Raw genomic sequence first — 14059 nt, 5'->3', positions numbered from 1 at the left:
GGAATTTCCCAAAAACTCAGTGAATTCAAAGTTCTGAATCTAGGCCTGTTAAAGATTCTTCCAAATTTCCAAAGTGATTGGAAGCTTGACAGTCGAGATCTAGACCCTTGAAAATGCCCAAAAATCAACTGAAAATATGTTTTTGTACATTTTATTGACCAGTACAGTATCTAGAATTGTAGACTCTAGGAAGCTGGGAATGTTTCAAACTCTGTTCCCTCTTGATGCTCAGAATAGCCCAAAATACATACAGCTGACGGCGATGGCCTGGCTTCGAGCGATCCATATGAGCAAACAACGACGCCGATGGAGATCTCTACAGGTGTTCAGATTCTAGGGAACCTTCTAGAACCTTGAATCCTTCTAGAAACAATGCTAACCCAGATGGAATCAGAGATCAGCGTGCTGATTCAGTCCAGCTCCTCAAGATCATCATCATAACCAATTTAGTCATTTACTTTTTTTTAACACATGTTTCTTTCTCTCTCCCTCGATATCTCTATTTGTGTGTGACCAACCCTAAAAAACATACACACAATCACATGTTCTCTTTCCTCCACCTCCTCCTTCTCCGATGGTTTCACTTCGTTCTCCGAGACCGCCCGTTGGTTTCTCCGCCGCGCATAAGCACACACAAATAGTGAAACGAACAGACGAAACGAGGCGGCTCGTGATTTTAGTGAAAAAATGACGATGCTTCTGTGTTTGAGCTCTTTTTCTTGTCCTTACCCTTGCTCATTTCTTGGCCTAGAACGAGACTGTTTCAGGCCCTGGAATCGCTGGTTTTATGCAAATTTTGCATTTCAAATTCTGTTTCCAAATCGAAAACAACGACGATGTCTAGATTTTAATCGCTTGTTTTTGTCGTTGAACGGCTTCTGAATTCTGAATTCTCTATACCAAAGTACTTCCCTTTCTATATCGATCGATCGGAGAAGGGAAAAAAATGCTTCGCCTTCGCTGCTCATTCATTTCCACTTTTTCTGTTTTTCTCTGCTCCTCCGCCCAATCCATACTCTCTCGCTCATTTCCACATTTTTCTATTTGTCCAACTGATTGATGTGTGTATGGGATGGAGAGAAGAAGAAGAAGCGAACTTTGTCATTCTCATGTGCTCTAGAGGCTGTGCTCAAGAGCTTGTGCGTCACATCCTAGCGCCACCAGGTTTTTGCCTCGAAATCAGTACATAGCTTTTTGGTTTTTCGTGGTCTATCCTCTGTCTTAGACTCAAGTTTCAATTGAATCTTGAAATGTTCAATTCAATCGATCACTATCCAAATGAAGGTCTCCTCTCAACAACCTTCCGAATCTTTTATAGCTTTCCGATCGCCGATAACGATGTGTATGTTCAAGTTGATTGATTGATTTGGGCGACTGGATCATGAATTCCGATTACGACGGAATCTAGCTAATTGGAAGTTTAATTGAACGGGAATTCGCTAACATTTAGCTGTTTTTAGGACTGCAAACTACCGTAAAACCTGTAATAGAAGGTCGTCCTAGCTGTTGACTTTAAGCTCAATTATCTCGATTTCTGTCAAAGTTATAGAAAAGTTGCCAACTGATAAATTGTTTATCATAATATCACCTATATTTTATCAGTTGACAGATTTTTGATATCTGTGACAGGAATCGAGATAATTGAGCTCAAAGTTGACGAGTTGGTTGAGCTATTATTAGAGGGGATACGGTAGGTCTGAAACTCGGTCTGAGTTAGGCTAATCCTCTAGAAAAAATCATATATTTTTGAACTGAAAAAAAATAATTAAATTAGGCTCCGCCCCTTTTAGGGTTCTCAAAATGGAGAAAAAATCACTTCTTAATGTCCGAAACTCGCCTAAAATCAGCTAAAATCCTTAACAAAATTAGGCTCCGCCCACTTTCAAGGGTCCGAAGTTTTGAAAAATCGCTGATTTTTGAGCTAAAAATCAGGCTGCGCCTTGACACAGCTCTCATTTCGAGACTTAAAATTCAAGTTTTTTATTCCTCTTATCCCTAACACTCGCCCGATTTCTATATACTTCCTCCTATTTTCGCCGAAGTGATGTCAAGAATGTTTCAATTGAAATTGCCTTCTTCTTATCACCACCCAATTGATTATCCCCCTCCCTTCTTCTTCGTCGTCTTCTTCTCCCCCAAACGACAAGGTTGTGTCAATTCTCGAGACATCAACATTGTGTCGATTGGCGATTAATTCGAATTGAAATGTCAATGCTGCTATTCAAGAATACAGTATACCCACTCGCTGAAATTGTTTCCTTTTGTTCGCTTCTGTCTCTCTTCTCCCACGCATTAGATTCTTTTGTGGCGATGGCTGGCTGGCAAAAAAACTGCAATAACAAAAAAAACGCCTCCAGGATTCTCGCCACCACCCCTCTTATCAAATAGTTCGTCGCTGAAAAGTTCCGGTTTTCGATTCCCGTTTCTCCCCCTTTGTCTTGTTTCCTCGAGATGAATGCGACAGCTTTACCGAGAACAGCTTCTAGATTAGACGGGTTCTCTACGATAGAGATAACCTGCAGATCTTACTACTGTAGGAAAAAGTGCATAGGGCTTATTTTCGGTTGACAGAACACTCGGTGCAATGCGATTAGCATGACGTGCCCAAATTTGTGGAAATGGTTACTGTAGATTACTGGGTGGATCGAGAGAAGCTGGATTACTGTAGCTAGTCAATTCCTCGTGGCCTCTCCAATAAGCCTTGCATGTAGGAGCTTTTATTAAATAGGTTCTAGAAGGATTACTGTAGAAAAAGCATTTATTTTCGGTAGATTCGATTATCATTGAAAAGGGTTACTGTAGATTACTGTAGGAAGCTAGGGTTACTGTAGCAAGTAGGCAAGGCTTTGCATATAGTAGTAAAATCTATCTCTTTTCGCCATTTATCAAGATGACCCCAATTAGTCGGCACCTCCTTCTTCTTCCTCTTCCTTCGACGTCGCCTTCAGAAGACGTCGTATCGCTTCCGACGATCTTTGTCGACATGATCATCATCATCATTCCCCGCTACTACTACTACTCTATTACTAATCTCCGCAATACGTATAACTTCTGTACAACGCCGAGAGAAAGAGAGAAAGAGAGGACGCAGAGAAAACGAGAAAAAAAATGTATAGCAATCCGAAATGTTTGATGCGTTGGCGTCACGGTGATGTAGTGTTGGTGTTGTCTGCGCTTCTCTGATTGATTCCGCTCCCCCACCTCCTCTTGCAGTTCTTCTTCTTTTTCTTCGTTTTTTTTTTCGCCGTCCCCCTCCTCTCCCTCCTCCACTGATCGTGCTGTGTTGGAGAGAGAGAGAGGCGCCTCCGCGTCAATCAGTTATTGATTTTCGACTTTTAGGCTCCGCCCCATCTCTTTCAGTTGCCGTTTCCCCCCAAACAGCTTCTAAATCATTCTTTTCCAGGTTCGAGAGGAAGGGAGACGATCTGTACACCAATGTGACAATCTCCCTCCAGGACGCGCTCAACGGCTTTGAGATGGAAATTCTGCACCTGGATGGGCATATGGTCAAGGTTCAACGTGATAAGGTTGGTTTTTTCTTGGAATTGAAGAAAGATAGCTGGCGTGTCTTTGGCGCGTTTTTACGAGTCAGCTGCTGACTACAGTAGGGTGTTGCTTCTAGATCGGAGACTGATAGCTGGCGTGCCTTAGGCGTGTCTGGTGATTTTTCGGTTTCTTTAAAAATTGAAAAACCTGGCTAGTTACTGTACGCTGTGAAAGACAAGTGTACCTTTGGCGCGTTTTTTTTTCTGTACGAGTCAGATGTTTTCGCTACAGTAGGGTGTCGTTTTTCGTTCATTTCATCACATAATACTTCACAAAGAAGCCACGTCATTCTTGTGATCATTGTGATGTGAACACAAATGTCGCAGCACAGGATGGTTGTTTTTTGAACACACACCAATCACCAAAGAATGTACAGAGAGCCTTGTTGAACAATAACAAAAAAAGAAAAAGTCAATGAGTAATTTTTGAGAAAAAAAGTTGAAAAACCTCAAAAAATCGCATGAAAAAACCATTTCTGGAAACTTCTGGAATGTTCTAGAACTTCAAAATTTGAAAGTTTGAGCAATGTTGAGCTTCTTAACCGATTGTTGAGGCAACAGGACGATGTGGAACTGGCCATTTCGCAACCCTGACGCTTTAGAACCGTTTTGGACAAGGCTGTCGAATCAGGGCCGCGGCTTTTTTCGTTCAAGTACGGCCTCAATCACGGCCGGCCACGGCCATGATCCCGATAGCCTTGGTTCTAACCAAGTTTACCCCAAAAGAGGTGGTCTAGAACTTTTTGTTTTGGCGGGAATTCAAAAACAATTCCAGAAGTTTCCAGAAGTAGCCATTTAGAGCCATTTTTCGAGATTTCAAATTTAAAAATATTGTTTCTTTGAAGTTATACGAATCTACACACTTTGATGTATTAAAAAGCAATTTAAAAAATATAAAAGCTGCTTTTTTATACTAATTTCCCCGTCCTTTTCCAGGTAACCTGGCCAGGAGCCCGTTTACGCAAGAAGGACGAAGGCATGCCATCGATGGAGAACAACAACAAGAAGGGCATGCTCATCGTCACATTCGACGTGGAATTCCCGAAAACCGAGCTCACCGACGAGCAGAAGGCCCAAATCATTGAGATTCTACAACAGCAGGGAATCAAGCCGCGCGCCTACAACGGCCTCTAGACTTTGGGATAGATCAAAACCTTTGTGTAGAAGTCGATATATACCAACCAAATTGCCTAGATCTTTTTTTCGGAAAATTTTTTGAAAATTTCATCCTTCTCTTCTCATTTTTCCTTTCCAATATTTTCCCCTTTCTTTTTTCCCATCCCCAAAAAAGATCTCCGGATCAAATCCTCTCCATTTCGTCTTCCCAAAACCCCGCACACCCCCGAATCTGAATCGTCTTCTAGCAGAATGCTGATCTCTTTTGGTCATCCATCTCCACCACATTTCTCATCCAGAAATCTTCAGAATTCGAACAACATCGTCTCTTTTTACCTTATTTTTATTTAGCGTTTGGGTTTTCTGATTGGCAAATTTTGAAATTTTCTGGATATTGAGGATCCCTTAAATTTCAAAATCCCAAAAAGAAAACCCAACGCTTGGCCAGCACTCGGTAGTAGTAAGCTGTAGTAGGGAATTCAAATTTCCGGCTTCTCGAAGCTTCTATTCTACCGATCACGGAGATAATCCAGTGTTGAGTCGAAACTGATCTTCAACTCAAATGGTCCAAACCAGACCGCCCATGTTTAAATATGTTAATCACCCCCTTCTTCTTGTTAATCACGTCAGAGTTTTTCCATATTTTACTTTTTTTCTGCTCGATTTCTCTATGTTTTTCCTAACAGGTCTTGTCAACCTTCTCTCTCTTTCTCTGCGTCTCTCTTCCCAACCACAGACTCTCGCAACCAACAAACACTCAACAAAAACTCGTCCCCATGAAAATCCAAAGTTTAGTTTTTTTTTTTAATTTTTGCTCCATTTCCTCTTTTTGGGTATATCCTTTTTGGTGGCCTTTTTCTCTCTATAAATCTCTCAAAAAATCTAGTTTTCTCCTCTCTCTGTCCCTCTCGTTTCTTTTGTATCTGTGATAGATCCCTTCTATTTTTTTATTGCTCCGTGTATCCCACATCCCGAAACAAAAGGCTCAATTTCTTTTTTGATTTTTGTAATGTAAATTTTGTTTCTCTATATCAACAATAAGAGTGCCTTCGCCTTGCCTTTTTTAAAAGTAAAAATTAAATAAATGGGAGATACTAAAAATTGGTTTTTTTTTGAGTTGGAATTTAGGAGTTGACAGAAAATAGGAACTTCGAAGCAAACTCGCTCCATTGAGAAAAAGAAAGAAACGTTTAGCCCTTCTAAAGCCAGAATGAATGGGAAACCAGCAAGTGCGCCCCAATGAGAAACGGCATATTTCCGTATGATTTAGGCTTTCAGGTCAAATTTTTTGTTGAAATTTCAGAATAGGTCTCTTGACTGATTTTCAGAAAAAATTAACTTTCAATTCAACTATAAAGACCAACCGCGCCGCGTCGTGCTGCGACGCGGTCCAATGGTAAAGTGCCTACAACAGTACTTAAAATTTTTTCAAATTTTTCAAATAGTGTCCCATTAAAACAAGCGAATTATAAACTTCATTTTTCTAATTGACAACTTTTTTGTAAAACTTTTTTCAAAAGATAAATGACGCACTGAAGATACCGAACTTTAAACTCTATTATCTCGATGCCTGTAAGAGATATCAAAAATCTGTCAACTGATAAAATGTTTGGGATTTTATGATAAACATTTTATTAATTGACAAAGTTTTGATATCTTTTATAGGAACTGAGATATACTGGCTCAAAGTTGCAAGTTACGTGTGAATGCTGCTCAAGCCGCCGGGCTAGAGGGCGCCGAAAAGCTTCAGCGGCGGCTCTTAATGTCTGTCAACTTTGAGTTTAATTATCTCGGTTCCTATGAGAGATAGCAAGAATTTGTCAACTAATAAAATGTTTTTCATAGTATCACCAACATTTTATTAATTGACAAAATTTTGATATCTTCTACAATCTTGTTTGTCTTATACCAATTTTTCAAAACGAAAAGAATGGAGCTAAATAAGTTCATTCAAGTTAGAAAACATTCGGTCCCGGAGGATAGTATTCACTTATTCTCCTACTTGCTCTCCCTCTCCCTCGGACGACCTGAACGTCTCCATCTTGCCACGAGTCCTTGCAATCTTCCGAACATCTCAAAAAGCGCATCCACACGTGTCTTCTCTTCAATGCACATCGAGACTCGAACATTTCCACTGGAGCCCACATGCTCTGTGAAGGCGATTTGCTTTTTAGAGTGAAAATCCACACAGAGCACCTTGCGTGGTGGAAACCCGAACTGTAGTTTGTAGTAGCTCGTTAGCGCCCAGGTTCTTATGTTGCTCTTGTATTCCTTGAAGGTTTTGGAGTAGATTTCGAAGGTGACGACTCCTTGCTCACGCTTTGCGGACTTCCAGAGCTGTAAAATTTTGAAATGGCACAAAGAAAAGAAAACGTCAACTTTGAGCTCGATTATCTCAATTCCTGTGGAAGATACCAAAAATTTGTCAACTGATAGAATATTTATCATAAAATCACCCATATTTTATCAGTTGAACTATTTGCGATGTCTCTTACACAACTTGAGATAATTGAGCTCAAAATGCAGGGTGTTCTTCTATTAGTGTGCTCGAGGAAGTGGCCTGGAACTTACATCATAGAGTCCCTTGAGATCCGCCACTGGTGGGGTGAAGTCTTGAAGGAACACGAATGCATTCTTCAACGATCTCAGTACGTTATACGGTACCGGTCCATATGTGGTGACCCCACGGCTATCAGCAAGCTGAAAATGATAGTAGAAGGGCCCTTGACTTTTAACTTTGAGCTCAATTATCTCAATTTCTATTAAAAATATCAAAATCTTGTCAACTAATAAAATGAAACTTATATTAAGATAAACATTTTATCAATTGACAAATTTTTTATATCTTTAACATGCGTCGAGATAATTAAGCTTAAAGGGGGACTCCGGTCAAATTTTTTATTGCATTAAAATGTGTTAAAAGTTATCTATTTTCCTAATATTATTGCGAAATTTTTTTTTCAAAAATCCGAAATCCCCGAAAAACGCCGTTGAAAAGGAAAAAATTAAAAAAAAAAAGGTGCCGCCGAGGAACGAGGATTTTCAGTGAAAAACCTAGGCCACGCGTGCGGCGCGACTTTCTTACCGGACAATTTTTCCGGATTTTTTTCGCTTTTATCTCCGACAGGTAAAAAACGTTAAAAAACACTGTCGGCCACTTGAAAATAATGCTATCAGGCGCCGTGGCCTAGGTTTCTCACTGCGCGGGAATTCAAATCCTCGTCCCTCGGCGGCACCTTTTTTGAATTTTTTTCATTTTCAACGGCGTTTTTCGGGGATTTCGGATTTCTTTCGAATTTTTTCGCAATAATATTCAAAAAATAGATAACTTTTGAAACATTTTAATACAAAAAAAAATTTGGTCGGATTCCCCCTTTAAAGTTAAAAATGCTCCTAGTAGAGGATATACTCACAATTGGAACTCTAAAGAGCTTTTCCGATGGTGTGCTCCGATAGTTCAAGAATTTTGGTTTTCCAGAACACTGTCTGAAATAGTCCCACGATTCCTCATCATCCACATCGCAAACCAACACCGATGTGACTTCGATAGGTAGTAGATATTTGAGAATTCGAGGTTTATGAAAAAGTTATAATTGAGGTACAGAATTTCCATCATTTTCAGGAGTCTGGAGCCTGGCTGTCCTGGTTTCAATCACTTAGAAAACTTCAGGAGGTGTAAAACAGATCTAGATTGAAAACTTTGCTCCTAGTTCTTCCGCTATCTGCCGATTTCTGAGAGATACAGTAATCCGGAAATTCCAATTAATTCAGTCCAAAAACCAACTTTCTAGTTCATCTCGGAGCTGAAATAGACCTTTCACAAAATATCGAGCCTAGAGCCGCAGACGACGAGACACGCTGCGTCTCTAACTTCTCTGAAGAGACGCAGACACTCGAAACTTCAAGTAGCAATATCTCGGCTCCCAGGTGTCCTAGAAATGTGGTTTTTTGTCAGAATTTGTTGTAATTTTTTGCTTTTTATTTTAGAATGCTCTTTAAATTTTTTTTTAATAACTTGGAATGCTTAAATTTTCTGAAACTCGACTTCTAGCTTTTTACAGTAATCTAGGCTGGAGGATAGATTTTTGGACGGTGTGTGGATGGGGACATTTATCATTAAAAAAAAGCCAAGTACAACAATAAATCCAATTAACGACGCTAATAAGGGGGGGGGGGGCGGTTCTGCTGGGACACCCGCATTTTGACGCCAAATTCAAAATACTTGAGAACCAAAACGGGTGTCTTTTAAAAATCGACAGATAACTGAAAAACCAGGGATTAAAAAAAATTATGTGATTACAAAGTTTTCTATCTTGGTCTGTTTTACATTCTCCAAAATTTTCAAAGTGATCGGAAACTTGACAGACGAGCTTCAGTCTCCTGAAAATGACCCAAAATCAACTAAAAAATACGTTTTTGGATACCTTATTGAAAGAAACTGTATCCCATTTCCTGTGAAAGCTATCAAAAAATGGTCAACCGATAAAATGATTGTCATAATATCACCAACATTTTATTAGTTAACAGAATTCTGATATTTCTCACAGGAAACGAGATAAATGACCGGTACGATCGGGATGTCCTTACCCAAGCAACGAACTCCGTCACTTTCTGCCCCGATGAGATCAAAACCGACGCCAACGCTTGGAACGTTTCCTCAGAGAATGCAAACGTTGAAACAATTTTCCCTAGCGCCTGAACCTCAATGTTCTCATCTTTGATCTCCACAATCAGCTGGTCCTTGTTAATCAGAATTTTGGCTCCCTCAATAGAGACTTTTTTGAGTCTAAGCGGAATGTGTGCTTTGATTGGTCGCAGCTCTGGATGCTGAACTAGCGGGTCCATTTGGACAGCTGAAATATATTAAATTTTGGAATTCCGAATAAAGGAGAGCAAAAAAAAAACACCAAATTAGGTAAATAAGCAGGTGCTAAAGCAGGTGGCATGCCCTCGTGTGTTCAGCATCCATGAGAAATCTCCATAGAAACGGAATGACAACAAAAAAATGCATTTGAATCGGAAGAGATTTGTGTGGGAAGATTTGAAGGCATCAACAACAAACCTTTTTTGTTGGGGCGTGGGATAATGATAAGGATTGTGGGAGTGGAAAGGGATCAGGGATCACTTCACTTTGAGTCCATCTATCTCATTTCCGGTAAATGACGTCAAAAAGTAGTCAACTGATAAAACGCTGGTGATATTATGATAAACATTTTATCAGTTGACAAATTTTTAATATCTATTTTAGGAAGTGAGATAAATGAGCTCAAAGTGAAATTGTAGGGTGGCCTTCTGTTAGAATGTTTATTGTAACTTGGTTTGTCTTCCCTACTCTTTATCTCGGTTTCTGTAAAAGATATAAAAAATTGTTAACTAATAAAATGTTGGTGTTATTATGATGAACAATTTATCAGTTGACCACTTTTTGATATCTTCCACAGGAATTGAGAAAATTGAGCTCAAAGTTTGTTTTCTTTCTTGCTTCATATCTCGTTTGGGATAAATTTTACAAAAAAGTTGTCAACTAGAAAAACGAAGCTCATAAGTTATTTGTTGTAAAAAAGACATTGTACTATTTCAGCCACTCCAAAATCAGACCAAGTTTTTATCTGAACAGAAAGAAAAAAAAAGAAAATAGCTCCTCATTTAGATAACGTCTTCTTGTCCCCTCTCAAATTTGCCACGAATCCTTGAAGCTTCCCGAACATCTCCACTACCGTATCCATCATTGTCTTATCATCAATGCACATGATAACTAGTGCATCCCCATTTGCTTTCACATTCTCCTCCGTGAAAACAATCTGTTTGTCAGAATGGAAATCCACACAGAACACTTTGCTTGGTGGGAACCCGAATTGCGGCTTATGGTAGCTGTGTGGGGCCCACGTTTTGATATTTGTCTTGTAGTCCTCAAAGGTCTTCAAGTTGATCTCAAAGCCAATAGCCCGTTGCTCATGTGAAGTGGCTTTCCAATGCTGGAAATATTTTAAGAAATATTTTAAAGATATGAGTAAGCTGTCAACTGATAAATTGTATGTCATAAAATCACCAACATGATATCAGTTGACACATTTTTGACATATTGCGCTAGAATCAAGTTAATTGACTCTCAAAGTTGACAGTTTGGGTGGGCTTCTGTTAGAGGAAATGGAATCGATTACGGTGAATTCAAGTCTGGGTTATTGGTTGTTGGCTCAAACTTGACATTGTTAGGGCCCTTGTATTAGAGGTTTTACGGAAATTTGAAAACATTAATAGCTATTTTTTGATGTTTTTTCGATTGTCTTCTAGAAAATCAAACTGCCAATCTTCTCACTTACCTCATAGAGTCTTTTGAGATCCGCCACTGGTGGTGTATAGCATTTGAGATAGACGTATACGTTCTTCAGAGATCTGAGCACATCAAACGGCACCGGACCATACAGAGTGATACCCAGACTATTGGCAATCTAGAAATATATGATTCCACAGAATTTTTTTGTTGAACTCTCACAATTGGGACTTCCCATAGCTTTTCGGAAATCGCACACCGATAGTTCAAGAACACTGGTTTTCCAGAACATTTTCTAAGGAAATCCCACGACTCTTCATCCTCTACATCACGAATCACAAGGGACATTGTTACTTCAATTGGTGGAAGATGTTTCAGTAGATTTGGTTTCTGAAATGATAATAATAATTTTTGCCATAGTTTTTTTTAGAAGTAATATTTTTAAACTAACTACACTGGATACAATAGAAAAACGCAAGAGCTACAAAACGATACTATTTGGAAAATTGTATCTTGTCTATGAACAAACTTGCAAGGCCATAAAGCTAGTACCTCAGTTTTTAACCTGTAACTTTGTTCATAAACCAGGTACAGCATTCCAAATAGTATCATTTTGTAGCTCTTGAGTTCTTCTATTCTATCTGTTTTAGTCAATTTTGAAATATTGATTCTAAAAGAATTTAATGTCATACTTACCATTGCAATAAACGTCTCCACTTTCTGCCCGGATTTGATAAAAAGGGTTGTTAGCAAATTCAAGTTTTCTTCGGAAAATTCCAAATGGCCAATGACTTTTCCTTGGGACCGAACCTCGATTTTGTCATTGATAATGCCCACAACAACTTTATCATCATTGATAAAAATTGTCGTATCATCCAACGAAATGTCTGTTATATGCAATGGAATAAGTGCTGGGAATTGGTCGAGATAATCCATTGTATTAAAATCCATAGTAGTAAATTGTAATTTTACAAAAAAGAAATAAATTCAAATCAGCAAGTGGAGTTGTGTTTTATAAGCGCTAGAATATATAAGAGTCTCTATGGAAACCAAAGAAAAACATCTAGAAGCGGAAACAAAGGATTAGTGGGGAGGATGATTATAGAGGGATGTGGGAGTGGGAGTTATAAAGGATCATGAAGCAAACTTCAGGATTTTTAGAATATATTTTGAGAGAGAGAGAGAGAGAGAGAGAGAGAGAGAGAGGGAGAGAGAGAAAGAAGACAGGTAAGAATGGCCTAGAAATGGTCTAGCATGCTTCTGGTGTTTTCTAGGTCACTTTGATGTGATGGCCTAACTTTTGCAAGTTGAGCTTTCTAGGCCACCAGGTTAAATTGACCTAGAAAACACACCAGGTGAATATCACACCAATTCTAGGTAATTTTAATGTGGTGACCTAGAAAACTCAAATTGCAAAAGTTAGGCCACCATGGTTCTGAAATTGTTTTTTTTAATTCCCGCCAAAACTGAAAACTCCTAAATATTAGGGTTTTTTCTCCGATTTTTCGAAAGAAAAATTGATTTTTTTCCTCCAATTATCTGCAAAAATTTTTAGGCCTTTTCAGGTTTTTTTGAGCTATTTTCGAAGATTCTTTTTCGATTTTCCGGTTTTTTGTCGGAAATTTGATGGAACGGTGTTTGATTACTGTAGATTACTGTAGAAAGCGAATTTTCTCTTGTAGTTTTTTTCAAACACAATCACGTCAAAATTTTTGACCACAAACTACAAAATAGAACGATTTCTACAGTAATCTAAAGTAACCCTCGCGTACACCATCCCGTCAAATTGCAGACAAAAACTTCGGAAAAATCGAGAGAGAATCTTTGAAAATAGCTGGAAATCCTAAAAAGGTCTAAAAATTTTGCAAAAAAACGAAGAAAAAAAAATTTAGTTCTAAATTGTTCCACTTTTTCTGTTTCTATACATTTATTGAGGTAAAAAGTTAACACTGTACACAAAAGAATTCGAATCGAGGTCATTAAATTACATGTAAAACATTGTCTTTTTTCAAAGTTCAATCGCAAAAAATTATTTAGTCTTTACATTGAAAGTCTCAATGGCAGCACGAACTTCGTCGATGTTGGCGGCGTCTCCCCACTCCTTTTCCAGATGAGTGTAGACGATGTCGTTGTTGGCAATTAGGTAGACGCCTGAAAATCCGAATTCTAGCACTTTTTTCTAAAAACTTCCTATTTACCTCCCAGAAGTCTTCCTTCTCCCTCCATATTTCCTTCAACCTTCGCCTTCTTTGCCTTATAGACATTCGAGTAGGTTCCGAAACGAAGGAAGCCGACCCAATGGGGCAGCCAACGCTCGTTTGGTCCGTAGAACGTTCTCTCGGTGTCCAAATAGACGTCGCCTCCCGAGAAGTACGATTTGAATTCGTTGGCGCCACGGGATTCGTGCACAACGGCAGCCTGAAATTCTTAAACTGAATTTTGACTCAAATTCGAATACCTCCTACCAATCCGATTCCCTTCTCTTTGAGAAGTGGAAGTAAGGTGTGCAATTCGGCAGCCTCGCGACGGCAGAGCATGCATCCCGGGCGGCGCACAGCCATAACCATGATAGGTCCCTTTTGGAAGAGCTCGTTGGCCTGAAATCATTTTTTTTAGCTTTTGAAAAATTTCTTCACAAAATCTCACCGTAAACTGCTCGCTCTTATCAATAGTCTCGATTTCTCTGGGCCCTCCTTTGATTGGAATAAGCTTGGCTGTTGCCAAATGAGCGAATTTCGGAGCCACGGCTCCAATGGTCAGGTAGGTTGGAAGATTGGCGTAGATGAATGCACCGCCTAGAGCGGCGACAGCTCCGTAGCCGAGAAATGCCATTTTTCTTTTCTTTTTTCTGAAAGATTTCGTTCTTTAGAAAAGTTGCTTTGAGAGAAAAAATTCAGCGAGAAAAAAATGGAAAAAAGTTTTTAAAGGAACGTTATTGGATTTGGTCGGGTCTCGAAGCGAAGTTCGGTTACTGTAGCTTCGTGGCATTCTTCTTCAAAATTTTCAGATTTTTCTCTTGAGAAAAATTGAGCAACCAACCGAAAAAACGACTGACCGAAACTAATTTTTCAATAATTTTCATAATTTCACTCATTTTTTTCCGACTTAGATCGAAAAAACCATGAAA

General features: G+C 39.1%; 4 protein-coding genes across 4 annotated transcripts in view; 1 reads left to right on the top strand and 3 right to left on the bottom strand.

Annotated features, from left to right (window-relative positions):
- The window catches only part of Cbr-dnj-20, a gene marked incomplete at both ends in the record, with an annotated part of 7925 nt that extends 3246 nt beyond the window's left edge, over window positions 1-4679 (top strand). Inside the window, 3 exons of the mRNA XM_002629687.1 lie at window positions 1610-1690; window positions 3404-3527; window positions 4482-4679. Coding sequence (XP_002629733.1) covers window positions 1610-1690; window positions 3404-3527; window positions 4482-4679 — 403 coding nt within the window. The remainder of the gene's footprint in view (window positions 1-1609; window positions 1691-3403; window positions 3528-4481) is intronic.
- A 1980-nt stretch (window positions 4680-6659) lies between these two features.
- On the bottom strand, window positions 6660-9506 carry CBG00967 (the record flags this gene model as incomplete). Its single annotated transcript, XM_045241669.1, has 2 exons — window positions 6660-6998; window positions 9249-9506. The coding sequence occupies 2 exons, from the start codon at window positions 9504-9506 to the stop codon at window positions 6660-6662; spliced, it is 597 nt and encodes a 198-aa protein (XP_045091697.1).
- Window positions 9507-10303: 797 nt separating this feature from the next.
- CBG00968 lies at window positions 10304-11883 on the bottom strand (the record flags this gene model as incomplete). Its single annotated transcript, XM_002629689.1, has 4 exons — window positions 10304-10636; window positions 10982-11110; window positions 11155-11322; window positions 11629-11883. 4 exons carry the CDS (start codon window positions 11881-11883, stop codon window positions 10304-10306), a joined length of 885 nt encoding a protein of 294 aa, XP_002629735.1.
- Window positions 11884-12961: 1078 nt separating this feature from the next.
- Window positions 12962-13764, bottom strand: CBG00969 (the record flags this gene model as incomplete). Its single annotated transcript, XM_002629690.1, has 4 exons — window positions 12962-13083; window positions 13131-13350; window positions 13398-13529; window positions 13579-13764. The coding sequence occupies 4 exons, from the start codon at window positions 13762-13764 to the stop codon at window positions 12962-12964; spliced, it is 660 nt and encodes a 219-aa protein (XP_002629736.1).
- Window positions 13765-14059: the final 295 nt, after the last annotated feature.

This window comes from Caenorhabditis briggsae (assembly GCF_000004555.2).
Source record: "Caenorhabditis briggsae complete genome, chrII, whole genome shotgun sequence".
In the NCBI taxonomy this organism is placed as follows: domain Eukaryota; kingdom Metazoa; phylum Nematoda; class Chromadorea; order Rhabditida; family Rhabditidae; genus Caenorhabditis; species Caenorhabditis briggsae.
The sequence above is the reverse complement of the archived record's forward strand: the minus strand, read 5'-3'. Positions and strand labels throughout refer to the sequence as shown.